A 21,248-nucleotide genomic window follows, 5' to 3' on the forward strand; every position below is an offset into this window, starting at 1 on the left:
TTATTATTCTAATTTTTTGTAGGAAATAATTATCATGACGATACAGCTTCAGTTCACAGTTTGGATATCCCTTCCCCACGTAAATCGGCCGGTGGCACTTCTCGTAATCTTCTGTCACCTACACAGTCGGGTGGTCACTTTCCGGGCCACCCACCTCTACCTTTGAACTTACTCAGTGCACGATATAAAGGTTCTGGACCTCCAAGTGACGGTGCATCAGATACCAACTCAACTACATCATCTGTTACAGCAGCAGAATATACAGGTCCAAAACTATTTGTCAAACCAACAACTAAATCAAATAGGGGAATTATAGTAAATGCAATAAATACTGTATTAGCTGGTGCTGTTAATAATGAAACGAAAAAGAGAGTATTAGAGGTTTGTATAAATTTTATTTTATTAGATTAAATTATTATATATACAGATTTCAACACAGAGAAGGTTAAATTATTCTCAATCATTAAATTTCCATATATTTCTGCAGATAAGATGATAGTTGAATCATAAAAAAAGGCCTCCATAATCCAGGGTTGTCCTATAGGGCAGATACAAAAAAATTAGATTGAAATTTATATAAATTAAAATCATTATAAAAAAATGGAAAAATCGTATTTACTAGTAGAGCGTAGGGTATGTCCACAAAATAGAATAGCCCATACGTTTTTTGAATAGTCAAGGTCATTACCCAAATGCTCAAATCAATGTTAATGTTTGCAACACTAGCAAGGCAGTGCTGCCAGATGCAAGAAAATTAAATTTGTTCATTTGAAAAGTTACAAATAGGATATAATTCTGTATACGCTATACAGTATTATTATCTAGATGACAATTGCTGATCTAAACTAAATTCATAGGCCACTGATAACTTGGGGGTTGACTTATAGGACAGATATATGCTAAAACTATAAAACTTTGATGAAAATTTATACTTCGTCTTATCTGAAGGTCATCTTATCTGCAGAAATATACGGTATAGCCTAATTAACTTAAATGTATAGAAGATTTGTTTTTAATTCACATTTTTGTTATATTTTGATCTTTGAATAAAAATAACAACTGATAGCACACAATTCATTCCAAATTGAAATTTTCAGAAGTTAAGAATTGTCATGAAATTGTAAATATTAAAAGATATTTACAGTTTACAAAATTCTTTTATACAGTGTATTCTGTATAATTCTGTACAAGTTAATATATATATGATAATTTAATAGAAGAAAATTTACTAATTCATATACTTATATCAATTATGAGTAAAAGAAATTTTTATTTTTAAAATTTAAATTGACATGATGATAATTCTTATTAAAAACATTATCAGTTTTTTAAGAATTTATGGTGATAGTGATTGATCTTTAACATTTTGGACTTAGAATTCTCTGGATTAGCCAAAAGCCACACACATTGGAAGGAAGAATGGATATTTGTCTTATTCTCAGATTTAAAAAAAATGGAACTTAGATGGTGCAGATAGTTGGAATTATTACTGGCATGATTTAAGAAATGAGCAAAAATCTTTCTTCAGTTATCAGCAAGGTGGTGGTTCTGTAATGGTCTGGACAGCCTTCAGTTATAATGGTATTACAAATTTAGCTTTTATAACAGGTTTAAAAGTCAGAAAACTATCAAAAATGATTAGAAAACTGTCTTCTGCTTGTTGCTGAATCATTAGGATATATCAACAGGAATAATGCACATATACATTCATCAAAATCAATACAGGATTGGCTGAAGTCAAAAAATTATGAAATGGCTACCAAGAAATCCTAACCTCAACCCGATAGAAAATTTATAGGGAATAATGAGCAGAGATGTTTTGTAGAGGAGGCAGGCAGTTTGAAATACTCAGTGAATTAAAAGAAGCTCTACATAAAAGCTGTTATAATTTAGAACCAGATGTCTTACAAAATTTAATTACAACAATGCCAAATCAAATTTTTTAAGTGATTAAAGCAAATGGAAATGTAACTAAATGTTAAAATGTATTAGTTTTAACATTTATCTGAATTTTTGGAACAGCTGTTTTCCTCAATTTTTATAAAATTTTAACTTATTTAATACAAAGGTCACTCTGAAAGTTTCCAGATACAACAACCCCATTTTTTGTCACTTTCTGTCTGTCCTCATATCTTCTCAAAGTACTCTCCCTGATGTTCAAATGCACCACTGCATGTGGGAGTACCAGCTCTGAAAACACTGACTGACACCAGTCTTCTTTTGAGATGTCTGGCAAGGTGTCTCTAAACAGCAATTGCTTCTTCTGGACTTCCAAAATGATATCCCTTGAGGACCTCCTTGGCTTTGGGAAACAGAAAGAAGTCATAGTATGCTAAATCTGGATTATAAGGTGGATGGGTGACCAACTACACTCTGGCATTGTTCAAGTAATCTACCGTTCTTGTTTCCTGTATGCACTGTTGCATTGTTGTGGTGCAGTGAGAGTCCACGAAATTCTGTTTTAGGGTGCTTTGTGGATTTCTTGAAAGACTTTAGAAAGACAAATCATGACTTATTACTCAGCATTAACTATCTTCCTATCCTCAAGGGCTATGGTGACAACATGGCCCTGTCTTCCAAAGAATGTCGCTACCATTTTCCAACTGACACTTCTTAGACGTTTGACTTTGACAGGTATTCATCAGGAAGACCCAAGCTGCAGACTGTCTTGCTTTCAGGGTCATCTTGGTAGATCCACCAGCTCTTGTCACCAGTGACAATGCCTCACGTTTGTTTTCAGTTTCCATGTTGAAATTTTTCCAGCATATAGTGGCACAATTCCACGAGTCCCCCAGTTGAGTCAGAGAATGAGGTAACCACCTAGATATGATCTTCCTGACGTAAAGATAATTGTGCAAGATACCATTCACTGCTTCCTATCCAATATCCAAGGTGTGCTCAATATCCTTATGGATTATATGTGATCTTCTCTATGCAGTTTCTCAACATAAATCACATTTTCTGGAGTCACTGCAGTTACAGGTCAATCACTTCTCTCTTTATCTTTAAGGCTGTTTCCATCACGTCTAAATTTTCTGAACCACCAGAATACTTGCATTCTTGATGGACAGTAATCAGGAAGTGCTGCTTGCAAATGGTGGAAGCACTGGGATACTGACAAACCAGATTTATAGTCATAAATATCATTGCTCAGATATGTTCTCACATCAGCTTAATTTTCAACGTCCAGATTTGGTGGCACTTTCCACACGCAGGAAATTTTAAGGACACAAGTATACTGTTGAACTTATGCTCAGAAAATGTTTAACAGTAAAGTATCACAGACAGTTTTCTTTTTCTTGCATTCATTGGTTTTTGTGTATCCAAAAATTTTCAGAGTGACCTTTGTGTATTCTGTAACATTATCTGAATAATTTTTTTGTAAATTGTAAAATAATGTTTTAATATATGATTTTAATAAATAGAATGTTTGGTTTTTGAATACAGAATTATTTAAAAGCATTATTTTTAAAGTCATATTTGTTTGAATCAATATTTTGTCTGGGTAGAAACAAATCATCTGAATTTATTGATTGAAAAGTGTTCTGCTAAATGAAATTAAATGTAAATTTTTTGTAAATTTTTTTATTGATTTTATTTCTAATTTTTAAACTATAAATCTNAGCAACTAATATTAACTTTTATATAAATCATTAAAAGCAAGCATATTTTCTGATACATCAAATCTTATTTGCATACTTGTCAACTGCTATAAAATATGGAAATTTTGTATTTGTATTTGAAATTTCCATATTTTTTAGCAATTTACAAGTATTTTATATGAATTTCCATAATCTTTTGGTAATTTTTAGAGGAAATTTTTAAAAAAAATATTTCATTTTAATTTGAATTGACTAGCTTTGGAAATGAGACTGTTTCTAATTATGTAACTGCAAAATTAGTTTCATAAAGGACAAAAGTTTATTGAAAAACATTCGAATTTTAACTTTTAAGCCAACATATTTTAAATTTGTATGGTTATAGTAAACTTGCTTTATAGCAACCATCACCATAGCAACTAACATAGACGATCCTGGCTAATCTCTCGTAAGCATAATGTTATTTTACTATCGACATACCTCTAAATGGCCGATGTTGTCATAACAACTTTGTGAACATCAATACGACACAAGCACATGCAGAAGTAAAAATGAACTGCCCTCTTAGGTGAAAATATGGCTTAACAAATTTTTGTAGTGATTTTTTTTTTCTTTACAAAAATCAGTTTATAAAATTTTAAATTATATAATTTTAAAGGACAATTTTTGAAGTTTTAAAACATTTTTATTATGTAGGCACAAAATTGTATGACACATTTCTGACAAACTTGGGAAATATTTGGAAAATTCAACATAATCTCTGCTTCTCACAGATGAAGCAGAGATTATGAAGCACATGTACTGTATTACAGATGAAGCAGTATGAAGCACATCTACTGTATTAGCAGTTTAAATTTATTCTATTGCATTTTGTTTCAGTTCTGTCATTTTCAAAATGCCAATGCAGAAATCTATTACTTCTTGCAAGTTGTGTGTAGTCATATCAAAATCTATCTACTTTCTTGTTGCATTTAATTTTTAATCATCAAATCCATTAATGTAAATTCTAGACTCAGATTAAACAGTAATAATTTCATTTTATTTTGTTATATAATTAGATAAATATAAAATACAACAAGAAAGGATTTGAGTGAGTCCAAAGGACTTTGACTTGTTGAGTCTACTGTATACAGTCTTTAAATTTATTTTAATGATTTTCTAAGACTATATTTTATACACCGAATAAATCTTATGTCATTTTAAATTAGTCATTAAATTCTACTTTCAAGAAAGTAATATGCAATATGAAACAGAATGACGATAACATTAAGAATGAATGTTACCCAAGTACTGCCCTTTTATTTTGAATTTAGTACATTATGCATTACAAACAGTATTTATTTACAAGAATATAATATTCTTGATATGTAAATACAAGAAAGACAATTTGAATAAATGGCTTCATAAATTAGATTTATTGAATATCTTGCTTTTTTTTTAAAGTTAGTCATCATTGTGTTAGTACAGTATACCTTTCTGAATAATTGTTAATTAAACTACTGTATTTGTTTGTTTTTTTATCTTTAATTTTTGAAATGTACTAGCAAGATAGTAAAATAGGTGTATTTCACAGCTACTTTTTAACAATAGAAAATTCACCAACTTATGTTGTACTGGAGGTCCGTCTTTCAAAACGCTTTTGCTTCATGGTTATTTTCAATTAGAATTTTTGCTTTAAAATTTTCTGTTAAATCTTTGGAAGCAAAGTTTTGAAAATGTTTCTAGCAAACATTTCCTGATACTGTTCAGAGATGCCGGCTGCCAGTATAGGGCCATTTATTCTTATAATCCAGATACAGAAGAAGTTTTCAAATTAAACGGAATTGGACCCAAATTAGTTACGGATCAGATGATGGATAGATTTTTTAAGTAAGTAACTGATCTCTTCTACATCGAATTTTTTACTAATGCAGATATTTGCCAAGTGGTAACGATTTAATGATACTTGCAGATACAATTCCGGCGGGAAGTGTTTTACGGAAGTTCACACCAAACACTTAACGGTCACCATCGATGCCTTTACTATCCATAATAGTTTATGGGCAGGGAAAAAAGTGGTTCCTCCCAAGAAAGACTTTTTTTGAATCATTGTGATGGATTACTCAGTAAAGTGCCAAGATCAAGAATGTGTGATAATCTGTGGGCAAAATGTTCTTCCATGTTAATCCTTCCGACACCGTCAGTGTGACATGGAGGAAATTATGTACATAGTTCTGTATGTAGTATATATATACATTGTCCCCGTTTTCCTAACATTCCACCTACAGATGTCGGCTGCAGCTTTGGATGTGCTGGCATATACAATTTCCAATCTGCAAGCTTATCAACAAAACATTGGAACTTTGTTAAAAGTCTAATATAATGTGGCTCAGGGGAGCTTAACCCAAGGTAGCGTGTTTTTGTATATATCTATATGCCATTAATTTTGTTTGACAATCCATTGATTTAATGTCACTTAAAAAACTCCATTTTTGGTCAACAAATTATCAATAATAAGACTCATTACCAATTCTCTATAAAGTGGCAGCTTCTAATTTTAATTTTTGGAAGAATTCTCTTCCGAGTGATGTGCTTAGCTCACTACTAATCACATTTTTATTGTCAATTTCAACGTGTCGAAGATGTTACTTAAGACATTCCATGTCCGAATCCGATAACCATGCGTGTGTACCGATGCTCTTCCGGCTCCCATGGCCGGGAGCAAAAATTAAAACTAGTCTTAAAAAGCGTCGTCGGCCAAAATAATTTTCAGTCCAATGCTAAAATCTCAAAAAAGAAAATATTTTCTTTAATTATGTAGGATAATTTTGGCCAAAAATTGCCTTCCAGAACAAACATGTTGTAGAATGTGACATTAGCACCACCCGTCTCGAGTTTTGTATAACGATGAAAAACAGATTTGCTGTGCATATCGGTTTCAATTTCCAGAAGTAATGTACTTGATATGAATAAAAACGAAAATATTTCAGCCAAATGTATAGTATCCTTTGATATACAAAGGGGAGATGAATTTTAAATGTTTAAAAAGTTATCTTTAATGCTATCTCTGCAAAAATACTATAGAGCTTTGTTTACAGTTGCTGGAACAATAAAGGTTTTTGATACTAAATGATGTTTATTTTCAAACATTAAATTAACACAGATTAAATTGAGAAATGAGCACATTTTATTAATTCATGAACAACAAAAGATTATGGCAATGGGAATACAATTCTAAAAGTGACGTCTATATATTTTTAAAGCTACATCGATTATGTAGAGCACATGGCAGATGTTACCACAATAAAGCATAATCATCTAGATAAAATTCTTAGATGTACTAATGGATGTTACTTCAAAAATAAAATTGACACATTGAAATATATGACGGTATAACTAACAGTTATACACCTAAACGTAATGTGTGGATGAAGAAATAGTATCAGAACTACGTTGGACGCTGTCCTTTTTCATCAAATTAGCTATTCGTGTGGTAGTTTCTTTCTACCTTGTCTTCACTGCATTGTTTCGCCTTTGACGAACGTTTGGTTGATTGGCACGTCCGCAGACGGCATATTCATTGAAGTGGGAGCATTCTTGGGATTCTTTTTCTGTAAATAAAAAAAGTACGTTAACAATATGTAAGGTGCAATACTACCACCCACTTATACTTATAACCCATTTAATTGAAACTAGTTTTGTTCTATGATGGTGTTTTTTGACCTTTTTTATCTTGCAGCACACTTGAATCTATAATTAAATTTTCTTGGAATAAATCACGTAATTTAAAGTTGTGTTGTAAACATTCTATCGTGACATTCTTGTTGTCCATATTTTTATGTGGCAGTAATTAGGTTGTCAATTAAAGAAAACAGCAGCAAGTTACAATAGTTGTTTAAATTAATAATTTCCATTTATATAAGAAAAACGATTAACATTAGGTCTTAATTTGCATTTAAAAGTGGCATGATAACTGCTCTTAGAAATAGAAACCTGTCGAATGTCTAGCTAAGTTAAAATAATTTGAACTAAATATGGACAATTACAGTAGAACATCGATTATCCGACCCCTGATTAACTGTGACATTGGTTAACCGACCGTTCTAGTCGGCAAATTTCAAATGTCCACTAGTGATGTGGCACTACAATATTTGGCTATGTCTTGGCTACTTTATTATTATTTTTGTTAAACTTTTGCATGTTTTAGCTGGCAACACTGGTTTGACCATTGAAGGGAGGCCAGTATTTAAACGAGACTTAATCTTCTAATTATGAGTGGTTGTTTGTTTTGTGAGCAATAAAATAATTTAAAAATAATTTTTAACGATACAATAGCAACGATTATTATTTTTTAAAAAAATTTGTTAGGCTTAACATCGATGAAAATTCAACACAAAGTTGGTTAATTTAATTAATTAATAGTGATATACTAATATACTATACTAATGTATTTTTTTCATTATTTTCGGTTATCCAACCAACCTGAGTCCCCAATTGAGTCGGATAATCGATGCTCTGCTGTATGGTGTTTTTGATTAAAAGAAAATTGCATTTTAAATGAAATAAGTAAAATTATATACATATAACACTGGGTTATGAATATAGTTTTTATTACATTATGTACACGTTTATATGAGTTTAAATTGATTATTTATTATAACTTTGAAAAAGAGGTTTTAATTTTGACATGTACACTTATTGTTTTTTGGAATTTTTTCAAAAATAATTTAATTTGTTTAATAACCTTCAAAAATTTTCATGGCACACCAATTGAAAATCACTGTTCTATGACATTAAACAATTACAGTAAAATTACTTATTTGCAAATAAATGGTTGGTGGCACCAAACATCATCAGCCAGTGAAGTCAACAGTTGATATTTCAGTGTAGTCATAATATTTATTTAAAATGTACCGTTAATAGATGTTTGTTAAAATTATAGCAGTATGTATATTTGGCACTCCATATGACCAGCATAAAGTATATTCTTTCTAACCTGAAGGCTGTCTGCAGGTCATTTTACTAGTGATTAGCAATACTTCCCTACCAGTGACAATTACTAGTAATGCCAGTGACATTTCAATATTTGGTGATTTTTGTAACCACGGCAAAGAACTGACCATAAAAATATACCGGGTCTGCGTGTCTATCCATTTATTTGAGTATCACATGAAAATGGCCAAACTGATTTTTATGAAACTTTGTACATATATTTGCGATAATCATAGTAAGGCTACTTTAGAATTCACATCTGCCATCTATTCGAATATCACATTAGGTTGGCCAAATCCTTCTGAGGCTATAGTGTGAAATATAATAGGTCAACTGAAAGCAATTTTTACATTGTAAGTTTATGTGTACTTATAACATATCCAGATACCTCAACTAGTTATTAATAAAAATCAGCCTTAGAGATTTTAATTTTATGAGTTTGGAAAAAATATGCAGCCCTTTCCTCTTGACAGCCCTAAACTTTTATCGTTGGCAGAATCTAGATCACATGTTGTAGACGTGCTGATTCTGATTGCAGTTTCACTATCACTGGAAAAAATTTTGATTAAAAAAGAAACTCATCTATCACCACAATATACAGTAAGAAAATTACCAAATCCCTCATTGCCATTACCACTGATTGTTGCCTTGACTTTGACATTTCATTATTATTATTTATGTAAACAATAACTTTACACTGGTTAAACTGTTTTAACAAATATTTTAATTTAAACTATTGTACTGCAAAAAAATTGTTTTACTTCATCAGCTTAACCACTAGTATGACATTTAATGTTAGCATGTGGTCAACAGGATTGTCAATAGTTTAGAATTTTCCATACTTTACAAAATTTCAGTTATTTTTAAAAATTATTCAGAAATGCTCTGCAAAATGGACAAGTTCTAGTTTTTTTAATTATCCTTTTTTCCTTGCGAGAAGTTGGATCACTAATTGTAATGTGAATTTTCATTTCTGTTTTTCTCTTTCCACCCCGTGAACAGTAAGAGGGTCATTTTAATCATATACCTATTGCCACCAGGCTCACGACAGCTGCAGCAAGGTGGTCCAGTATATCCGTATCTGTCGTCAAAATTTGAACAAGTCTAAGGCCCAGGTCAAATTTTAAATTTCTGGTATTGAAAAAAAGTTGCACCTATTACAAAGTGCAACCTTTAGAAAATAGAAATGAATATTACTTTTAAGTTATTGTTTCTTTTCTTCTATCCCTTGGGTAGAGGTGAAAAACATGAACTAAAAAAAGAAAACAATTTCAGTAATCAAATTTCTTCTTATTTTCACATAGTCAAGACATTTTTTAAGACAACTTACAAGGTCACATCATTAATGTTATTGGATTTGCATAATCATTTAGGCAGTTTCACATCATTGTAAATAAATATCAAAATTAGAATATTAATACTTGATATTTGTTCATGGGAAAATTTATAAGCCAGTAGGCTTAATGGCTTAAAAATAGAACCATTAGGTCATTAAATAATGTCAAAACAGTACAAATGAATGACTAGCAATATTTTTGGACAAACAGTAAAACCACTCTAAAATAGAATTTGATGGTCAGAATTTTCTGTTTTGATATTCCATTTTATAAAACGTTGTTTTTATTAATACAGAAAAAAGTGGAGAAAAAAAGTTAAATTTTCAACTTTTCATAAACAGTTCTAAACAATTCATATTTTAAACTATTTCTCATGCAATGTTAAGTCCTTTGATGTTTCCAACATATTTTTGAAAAATAAACACGTAAAGGGGAAAAACTGTAAAAACTTAAATCTTCCTCAATTATTATACATGAGAGTATTAATCCATCAACTTTGTCCTCCAATTAGTGCTTTCCTGTTTAGCCTAAACAACATACCATATTTCATTGATTCAAAAGCACCATAAAATCAAATTCAACCTGATTTTTGACATGCCGAAAACCCAAAATAGTAATGTGCACTTTTAAATAAAAAATCCAGCAACAAGTTGGTTAAGTTTCCTGGCAACAATTAAACCTTTAGTGGCACCATCTGTTATGATATTTGATTAAAAAAAACTTTTTATATCTATATCTATATATATATACATAAAAATGGACATGTATGTCCCTATATTTCACTTTTCCGCCAAAACTACACATCACACGTGAATGCTGTTTGTATGTGGTGGTAGCCCCAAGTCTCCATTCGTGCATAGGGGTGGTTGCGTCTCGATAGCTATAAGGGTGCGGGAGATATGAGGCTGAAAGTGGTTGAAAGTGGCTTTCTATTTCGAATGTTTTGTTCGAATTTGTTCGAATTTAATTCGAATTAAATTCAAACATAAAATTCGAATATTGGTTCGATTATAGAACGATTGTAAACGTTCCAGAAACGTTGAAAATAGTTCGTTTGACTAAACATAAAAATTCTCTAATTAGTCTGGAAACGGGGGATCTAATTCTTGCATTATGTGAAAACGGGTAAGATTAGCTATAATGTAATTATCTTAATCTTCACTATCGTTACTTTTTGCCCAGCAAAGCCGGTCCTTGCAGCTAGTTTATTATAAAATGACAAAAGGCTTAATTTTCAAGATAGGGATGAGTTTTATAAAATTGTAAATGCTAATAATGAGTAAAGTCGTCATTAAGTCCGACCATACTCAAGATATGATACCCGACCCCCATTATCTCCCCACCCCTTTGACCTTTAACCATCAAAATGTAATAACATCAATTTTCCTAATATGCAAACCTCTCAACTCCCTGCAAAATTTCAGAAATTTCCAACAAAAAGCATAGGAGTTGTTAACTAAGCTTCAAAGAGGGTGAACAAACTTGTGCTCCCCCCACAAACAAACAAACATCCATACATACAGAAAAACCTCTGCAATTTTTTGCATTTCTCAATGTCTCGAGTCCAAAAAGTAAAAATCTTGGGGAGTCATTTCTTGACCAGTTGCCCTACTTTCCCTCATATATGTAACAGAGCCAGAAAGTAAAATGCAGCCACAAAAAGTTAATGTATTTAAACAGTAATAAATGCATGTTTTGAAAAGTGTTTTATGTTCCATGTTTATAGTGCTTCATGAAGTATTCATTCATGATTCCATTATCGAGTACAGAGAATCTGTAGACCAATACAAAATCACAGTGAAAATTACTGTATGATCAACATTATAAAGGTGAGTTTTTATGTCAGTGTGCACAAACATGAAATTGTCATCCTATGTATCTGGTAACTGAATCAACAAACTGAAGAGTGAAAGGAATGTGTACTGTGTTTATACCAACGTCATAATACATACAAATTGCCAAGCAGAGTGAAAAGCAAACAATGCAAACAAGGTTGCATTAAATTGACTTGCTACCCAATTTTTGAGAAGAAAATTTCAAATAAATGTCTGCATTAGAATAAAGAAAAAATGGTACTTACTGAGAATCTGATTAACAATAATCCTTTTTACAATCAAATGCTTTTATTACTGTTTATAGTCTGACCTGAAGATATCATAAAGTTGGTGAATGTGAAATACTTGTTTATCTTGATTGCTATTGTGCTATCTTCTATCATGCAGTGATTGAAAGTGGAAATAAAGACTCAAAACGTCAACTGACAGTTCACAAGTGTCTAAATGATGGTCTATAATTTATGTTGGAAAAGTATTTTGGAACCATCTGAAAGTTTTGGAGTGTTCCAGAAAAACTGATTATTGTTTGAAAGATAGATAACTTTGTAAATCAAGTTTCATATCCTACATTAAACAATAGATCAATGAGGTTCTTGTTCATGCAATTTCAGATCTGTTGCATTAGTGTCTTTGTACAATATGTTTCATCAGCTATGAACATGAGACAGAATAATGTGGAATACTTAATAATGGGTTAAGTACAGGGTTCTACACAACTGGGAAATCAGGGATTTTCATTAGTGTTCAGAAAAAGCCATGGAAAATCAGAATTTTCCTCCTCGGTTATTTTTTCGATTTTTTTGCTGACAAATGCTTGACTAAATGTAGCTGTCTGCAGGTAGAAAGAAGTAATGTGTTGCAATACAACTTATGAAAAGGCATACACAAAATTTCCCTAACAATTTACCAAGTACAAAAAAAGATGAAAAATGATAAATAATTTCAATTTAAATGGTATTTATTTTAATCATTTTGATTACATAACAAAACAATTTCTGATTTTTTCCAGTTTATTATAAGGACCTTGAATAAGTTCTCGCTGTTTTTTTTTTGTGAAAATTAACATATCACTTATGGTAGCTGCTATTTCGTTGTGAATTTGTCTCTTTAATCCGATCAAATCAGTTCGGTAGACTATCATATACAGCTTTCAGGCTAGGTACTTCTTTTATTGGTTTGACAAATGCATTTCGGACTTATTTGTATTTTAAGTCCCTCTTCAGTTCAAACTACAAATTATTAAAAAAATTATATACAATTACTTAAAAACAAAAAAGTTATATACAATTAGTGAGATGACAAATTCTTCGCGTGTAGATTATATTTACTGACATAAAACTATTGTATTAAAAAATTGTTACACTTATACGTTACCTAAGGTTCTGTTTTTTAAAAACCTCTGATGTATAACTGGTAACGTTGGAAAGTTTAAAATACAGCCATTTAAAAACCCTTCAAATACATTTTCACATTAATATGGTGAACCTAATATATATTTATAATTATTACTTTATAACATTATATATTTTTTAACATCTAAAATATAACATGATACTCACTTTTAACAATTGTTCATAAAAACTTGTATAATTACAACTTTTAAAGAATGTGTATGTTCTACAATAAAATGTTGCAGCAATAATGATCGTTTTACAGGTTAATAACACGTGGTATATTACCATTAACACATTTTCAAGAGAATACATCCACACTTTTACAATATATTTCACGTATTATTTTATGTCACAAGACATTACAAACAAATTTATCTATTAGCGCTATTATATTATACCACATTTGATCTATTTGCATACCATTTGAAATGTTTATTAAATCATCTTTACATTTTATAATCTCTATATGTTCTTTAAATTTGCGTTTATACATATCTTTTTCTAAGTGAATTATTTTTATGTTATTTCTATCTATTTTACATTTACTATTTTTTATATGGTCGAACCACGGAGAATTATTATGTTTTAGTCTAATTGCTGCTTCATGTTCTTTAATTCTTAATTCTAAAGTTCTACTTGTTTCACCTATATAATTTTTCGGTTTTTGACAATCACAATTAATTTTATATACTACACCTGATTTTTTTAAATTNTTCGACCATATAAAAAATAGTAAATGTAAAATAGATAGAAATAACATAAAAATAATTCACTTAGAAAAAGATATGTATAAACGTAAATTTAAAGAACATATAGAGATTATAAAATGTAAAGATGATTTAATAAATATTTCAAATGGTATGCAAATAGATCAACTGTGGTATAATATAATAGAGGGCGCTAATAGATAGAATTGTTTGTAATGTCTAGTGACATAAAATAATACATGAAATATATTGTAAAAGTGTGGATGTATTCTCTTGAAAATGTGTTAATGGTAATATACCACGTGTTATTAACCTGTAAAACGATCATTATTGCTGCAACATTTTATTGTAGAACATACACATTCTTTAAAAGTTGTAATTATACAAGTTTTTATGAACAATTGTTAAAAGTGAGTATCATGTTATATTTTAGATGTTAAAAAATATATAATGTTATAAAGTAATAATTATAAATATATATTAGGTTCACCATATTAATGTGAAAATGTATTTGAAGGGTTTTTAAATGGCTGTATTTTAAACTTTCCAACGTTACCAGTTATACATCAGAGGTTTTTAAAAAACAGAACCTTAGGTAACGTATAAGTGTAACAATTTTTTAATACAATAGTTTTATGTCAGTAAATATAATCTACACGCGAAGAATTTGTCATCTCACTAATTGTATATAACTTTTTTGTTTTTAAGTAATTGTATATAATTTTTTTAATAATTTGTAGTTTGAACTGAAGAGGGACTTAAAATACAAATAAGTCCGAAATGCATTTGTCAAACCAATAAAAGAAGTACCTAGCCTGAAAGCTGTATATGATAGTCTACCGAACTGATTTGATCGGATTAAAGAGACACATTCACAATGAAAATTAACACTTTATTTTAAAAAAGTTGTAATAAACACGTCACTGAAAGTATTGTCCATCACTAGCCACTACTTTCTCCCATCATTCTGGCAGCATTTGAATTCCACACTGGAAAAACGACACGTCTTTTGAGGCTATCCAAGAATCAACCCATTTTTGGCATCTTCATAAAAATGGAAGTGCTGCTCAGCCAGGCCATGTGCCATCGATTGGAACAAGTGATAATCCAAAGGGGCGATGTCTGGTGAATACGGCGGGGGGGGGAACTTCCCATTTAAGCGTTTCCAAGTACGTTTTCAATGGTTGCGCAACATGTGGCCGAGCATTGTCATGTTGCAAAATCACTTTGTCATGTCTCTGCTCATATAGCGGCCGTTTTTCCTTCAATGCTTGGCTCAAACGCATCAATTGTAGTCGATAGCGATCTCCCGTGGTGGTTTCGTTTGGTTTGAGCAGCTCGTAATAAACTACACCTAGCTGATCCCACCAAATGCACAGCAGAAGCTTCGAACCATGGATATTCAGCCTTGCTGACGATGTTGATGCATGGCCAGGCTTACCCCACAATTTTCTACGCTTAGGGTTATTGTAGTGTATCCATTTTTCATCGCCTGTCACGATACAATGCAATAAACCTTTCCTTTTCTACTGATGAAGCAGCTGTTCACATGTGAAAAGACGCTGTTCGAAGTCTCTCGGCTTCAACTCGTACGGCACCCAATGTCCTTACTTTTGAATCATTCCTAATCCTTTTAAACGTTTCGAAACTGTTGTGTGATCAACTTCTAATGATTCTGCAAGTTCAGCTAGCATCTGACATGAGTCTTCATGAAGTAATGCCTCTAATTCCTCGTCTTCAAACTTTTTTGGTGCACCAGATCATTCTTTATCTTCAACACCAAAATCATTAGTTTTGAAGCGTCTAAACCAATCTCTGCATGTTGTTTCCGACAGAGCAGGTCACTGTAAGTCTCAACAAGAATTCTGTGCGCTTCGGCTGCAATTTTTTTTAATAAAATAGTGCAATAAAATTCCCCGCAAATACTCTTTTTTTGGCATGAAACTAGACATGTTTAACACAATGAAAAAATAAGTTGTTTACACTTCGGTGAAATGACATACTGAATTTCAAGGTCGCTTATTGTACTTCCTTACAGATGCGTCACCATCTAAAAATAAACACACGTGGTTCTGGTAACACTATCTGTTAAAGAACAGTGAGAACTTATTCAAGGTCCCTATAATAATTTTCCTAAACTTTGTAAAATACAGGGTTCCTACTTCAAATTTTTGTTTTCCCTGACCAACTTTGTCCAAATTCCCTGACCCTCACATTTCTTACCATGTGGAATATCGACATAATAAAACAGCATTTTATTTACTGTGATCATTGAGTACATCTATCCCTCTTTTTGCACAGTTGATATGTTTCAAAGACTGCCATATTAAAAAATACAGTACATACATCCTGTAGAAAATTGCTGGATAGAATCCAGAACTTCAATGTAATGAAAAAATAAGCAATTTACAAATGAAACATGATCTTTTTATTTTATCATCATTTATCATTATTATTTATATGTAAATTAGTAAATACAAGGTAGCATAAAATCAACAAACAGTATTCTTTGATATAGAAATAGTATTGTACTGTGCTTAAAATGAACTCTGGACTTAGAAACATTTAATTTTAAAACCAATCTTTCAACAAAAAGAGTAACTTTTTTAAAACAGCAACATAATTTTAACAAAAAGTTAAATTTAAAAATTTTCAAATAAAGCATTTTTCCTACATAAAAAAATTGATGATTGTATATAAAGAGGAATAGGTGTAAGTTTACACTATAGCTTTTCTAACAAATGCATCTAATTTATTGTAAAATCTTTTGAATTTTTTACAAAATGGACAATCAAAATACAGAGAAACTTCTTAGTATTAATTCTGTTTTTTCAAAATATATATAATTAGAAAAAAAAATTAATTAGTTCTTGTGTTTTGTGAATTGTATTATATTAATGTAGTTTTAGCCTTTTCTCTTCAAGAAAGTGTATTTATTTTCATTTCAATCTCTTTTTCTTCCCTTTTCATGATCTTTTCTTGTGTTGTTTTGAATCCTTAAGTTGTTATGTAAGTTTTCTTTTTTCTTCAGCCCTCAATGCTTGCTGCTTCTGAATATCTTTTTTTCTGTTGCAGAGATGCAATATATCACTGTCTAAATCTTCTGACTGTTAACAACATTTTCTGGTCTATATTTATTTGATCAATACCACCTGCAAAATGGATCCCATCATAAACTAAGTGTTGAGCAACTAAACTTTCTTCCTTAAGATTTTCACTCAACAGTGATTTGTTAACTGAGAAACCACTCTCAACATTTGCATTCCCATGTGGGAAAGAAAGAGAAATTTTGGCAATAGACCATAGATCTTGCAGTTGCCTATCATCCTTCATAATTTCACAATAAAATGTCATCATCACTCCTTTCAGATATGAAGTCCTCAAACTTTGTAGAATAGGGTTTTATGGACACTTTATTGTAGAGTATATCATACTGTTCTTTTGCTTTGACAGCACACTCCTCATCAATCCTGTATAACCTCCAGAAAATATTGAAATACAATTTTCCAACATTTGATTGCATTTTAATAATTTCTGTGTCTAAGCTGCTCAAAGCCTTCATACATTTGTACTTGACAGGTCCCTCCTCAATAATCTTTTGTGTCATCACTTTCAGCACATTTTGACAATCTCTTAGAAAACACAGAATATCTTTGTCGCTCACTTTCAATTCTTTTAAAACTTTTTTGCTCCAAAACCAATATCCAAATTCTTCAGATGTACAGGAAAGCCTGGTACCCACATGCGGCAACGGACGACGGAAACGGTCGACAAAACGGCAAAATGATGTCACTTTTGCCATTGATGGAATACAAAGTTAAAAAATTTCAAGTTTTGCCGCGACGGAAAGCGGCATGGTAAAATTAGACCAATAGGAAGACCGTTTAGCAATGTCGTCATAGAGATCACGTGGACATTCAAACTATGGCGGCCAGCACAAAGAGAAAGCGTGTCATGTTTAATAATGAGTATTTTATTCAAACAATTCAAAAATATCCATGTCTGTATGACAAAAAATGTATGGACTTTAAAGATATGACATTAAAAAAAAACAATATGGACTGCAATTGGCGAGCAGTTCAGAATTAGTGGTGAGTACTGATTTAACATTAGTTCGAAACTATAACATGTTTTATAATTGTTATATTTTAAATTTACTAATGTAATTACTAATTTTATTAAATTTATCAAATTTTGTTAGGGGATGATGCCGAAAAAAGGTGGAAATACCTTATAGATAGATACACAGAGGAGGAAAATGCACAAGAGCCACGTGAGTGGCGCAAGTATTTCAGAAGTATACCTCACAAACTGAAGTTTATTTAAGTACATTGATGGATTTCTCGGATCAGTTTTACTACAAGCAGACAGGTACAATGATTTTAAGTTATAATTCATTTATAATTTATTTAAGATATTAATTAATGTTAACTGACAAGTTGTAGGTAATGTATTTATTTGCTTACAAGAGGCTCTTGGAATCTTTGGACCTAAAGTTCAAAGATCTCAGTTTAATGCCTCAAACGTTACTGTTACAGCTAGCTCATCTGGCAAATTATCTACAGCAATTATTACAAACTATATATAAGAGGTATTATCTCCAAATATAACAGAACACTCATTATTAATAATTGACTCATGGAGTGGACAAACAAATAATATTTATAATACAGTATTTCAAACATCTATAAATCAAAATTCATGTGAAGTACCAATTATTCCACCAAAGTGTATGTCTATATGCCAACTTTTAGATGTTGGATTTCATAGACAAGGGAAACTTTTAGCTAAAGAAATTTTAAATGCTATACAATTATTTCATAATGATTCTTTGACAAAATTGTTTTTGACGCTAGAAATGGCATAATAAAATTAAATTTGATTCTTCATCATCAACTATCTGTACTTATATTTAATAATTTGATTAAATATGCATAGTTTGCTTCTGGACTCATACATGAAAAATGTGAATTTTTAAATGTAAAACAAATTTATTTTTCTTTTTTAAACACTGACAGTTTAAATTGTGTTGAGAATAATTGCCAAAATCTTCGATTTGTTAAATGTGCATGATGTCAACAAGTTCTTTGTTTATTTTTTTTGTTGAAAAATATCACGTAAACAGTTGCCCATCTAATAATTTGTGAATGTAATTACTTTTCAGTTAAATACATCTAATAAAATATATTTACTTATTATGTTTCAATTATTTTCTTTATATTTATTCCATCATTACTTTTATATTATATTTTATTGTTAAAGTAATATATATTTNAACAAACAGTATTCTTTGATATAGAAATAGTATTGTACTGTGCTTAAAATGAACTCTGGACTTAGAAACATTTAATTTTAAAACCAATCTTTCAACAAAAAGAGTAACTTTTTTAAAACAGCAACATAATTTTAACAAAAAGTTAAATTTAAAAATTTTCAAATAAAGCATTTTTCCTACATAAAAAAATTGATGATTGTATATAAAGAGGAATAGGTGTAAGTTTACACTATAGCTTTTCTAACAAATGCATCTAATTTATTGTAAAATCTTTTGAATTTTTTACAAAATGGACAATCAAAATACAGAGAAACTTCTTAGTATTAATTCTGTTTTTTCAAAATATATATAATTAGAAAAAAAAATTAATTAGTTCTTGTGTTTTGTGAATTGTATTATATTAATGTAGTTTTAGCCTTTTCTCTTCAAGAAAGTGTATTTATTTTCATTTCAATCTCTTTTTCTTCCCTTTTCATGATCTTTTCTTGTGTTGTTTTGAATCCTTAAGTTGTTATGTAAGTTTTCTTTTTTCTTCAGCCCTCAATGCTTGCTGCTTCTGAATATCTTTTTTTCTGTTGCAGAGATGCAATATATCACTGTCTAAATCTTCTGACTGTTAACAACATTTTCTGGTCTATATTTATTTGATCAATACCACCTGCAAAATGGATCCCATCATAAACTAAGTGTTGAGCAACTAAACTTTCTTCCTTAAGATTTTCACTCAACAGTGATTTGTTAACTGAGAAACCACTCTCAACATTTGCATTCCCATGTGGGAAAGAAAGAGAAATTTTGGCAATAGACCATAGATCTTGCAGTTGCCTATCATCCTTCATAATTTCACAATAAAATGTCATCATCACTCCTTTCAGATATGAAGTCCTCAAACTTTGTAGAATAGGGTTTTATGGACACTTTATTGTAGAGTATATCATACTGTTCTTTTGCTTTGACAGCACACTCCTCATCAATCCTGTATAACCTCCAGAAAATATTGAAATACAATTTTCCAACATTTGATTGCATTTTAATAATTTCTGTGTCTAAGCTGCTCAAAGCCTTCATACATTTGTACTTGACAGGTCCCTCCTCAATAATCTTTTGTGTCATCACTTTCAGCACATTTTGACAATCTCTTAGAAAACACAGAATATCTTTGTCGCTCACTTTCAATTCTTTTAAAACTTTTTTGCTCCAAAACCAATATCCAAATTCTTCAGATGTACAGGAAAGCCTGGTACCCACATGCGGCAACGGACGACGGAAACGGTCGACAAAACGGCAAAATGATGTCACTTTTGCCATTGATGGAATACAAAGTTAAAAAATTTCAAGTTTTGCCGCGACGGAAAGCGGCATGGTAAAATTAGACCAATAGGAAGACCGTTTAGCAATGTCGTCATAGAGATCACGTGGACATTCAAACTATGGCGGCCAGCACAAAGAGAAAGCGTGTCATGTTTAATAATGAGTATTTTATTCAAACAATTCAAAAATATCCATGTCTGTATGACAAAAAATGTATGGACTTTAAAGATATGACATTAAAAAAAAACAATATGGACTGCAATTGGCGAGCAGTTCAGAATTAGTGGTGAGTACTGATTTAACATTAGTTCGAAACTATAACATGTTTTATAATTGTTATATTTTAAATTTACTAATGTAATTACTAATTTTATTAAATTTATCAAATTTTGTTAGGGGATGATGCCGAAAAAAGGTGGAAATACCTTATAGATAGATACACAGAGGAGGAAAATGCACAAGAGCCACGTGAGTGGCGCAAGTATTTCAGAAGTATACCTCACAAACTGAAGTTTATTTAAGTACATTGATGGATTTCTCGGATCAGTTTTACTACAAGCAGACAGGTACAATGATTATAAGTTATAATTCATTTATAATTTATTTAAGATATTAATTAATGTTAACTGACAAGTTGTAGGTAATGTATTTATTTGCTTACAAGAGGCTCTTGGAATCTTTGGACCTAAAGTTCAAAGATCTCAGTTTAATGCCTCAAACGTTACTGTTACAGCTAGCTCATCTGGCAAATTATCTACAGCAATTATTACAAACTATATATAAGAGGTATTATCTCCAAATATAACAGAACACTCATTA

The 21,248-nt window shown here is 30.8% G+C and overlaps 1 protein-coding gene and 1 long non-coding RNA gene across 5 annotated transcripts in view; one reads left to right on the forward strand and one right to left on the reverse strand.

Annotated features, from left to right (window-relative positions):
• LOC111625502 (patronin-like) overlaps positions 1 to 5,986 on the forward strand; it is a 95,084-nt gene extending 89,098 nt beyond the window's left edge. The window contains exons 15-17 of one of the 3 annotated variants that reach the window (XM_023368654.1): positions 23 to 381; positions 5,302 to 5,468; positions 5,551 to 5,986. In XM_023368654.1, coding sequence (XP_023224422.1) covers positions 23 to 381; positions 5,302 to 5,468; positions 5,551 to 5,683 — 659 coding nt within the window. In that variant the 3' untranslated portion in view covers positions 5,684 to 5,986. Of the gene's footprint in view, positions 1 to 22; positions 1,043 to 5,301; positions 5,469 to 5,550 lie in introns of those variants that run through there. The other 2 variants (XM_023368652.1, XM_023368653.1) reach the window with 2 other exon arrangements.
• Positions 5,987 to 6,586: 600 nt separating this feature from the next.
• LOC111625503 overlaps positions 6,587 to 21,248 on the reverse strand; it is a 46,490-nt gene continuing 31,828 nt past the window's right edge. The window contains exon 4 of one of the 2 annotated variants that reach the window (XR_002756739.1): positions 6,587 to 7,189. This is a non-coding gene — a long non-coding RNA (uncharacterized LOC111625503). The remainder of the gene's footprint in view (positions 7,190 to 21,248) is intronic. The other variant, XR_002756740.1, reaches the window with a different exon arrangement.

This window comes from Centruroides sculpturatus, unplaced genomic scaffold (genome assembly GCF_000671375.1).
Source record: "Centruroides sculpturatus isolate CEXI.00-Female unplaced genomic scaffold, Cexi_2.0 scaffold105, whole genome shotgun sequence".
NCBI classification, from domain to species: domain Eukaryota; kingdom Metazoa; phylum Arthropoda; class Arachnida; order Scorpiones; family Buthidae; genus Centruroides; species Centruroides sculpturatus.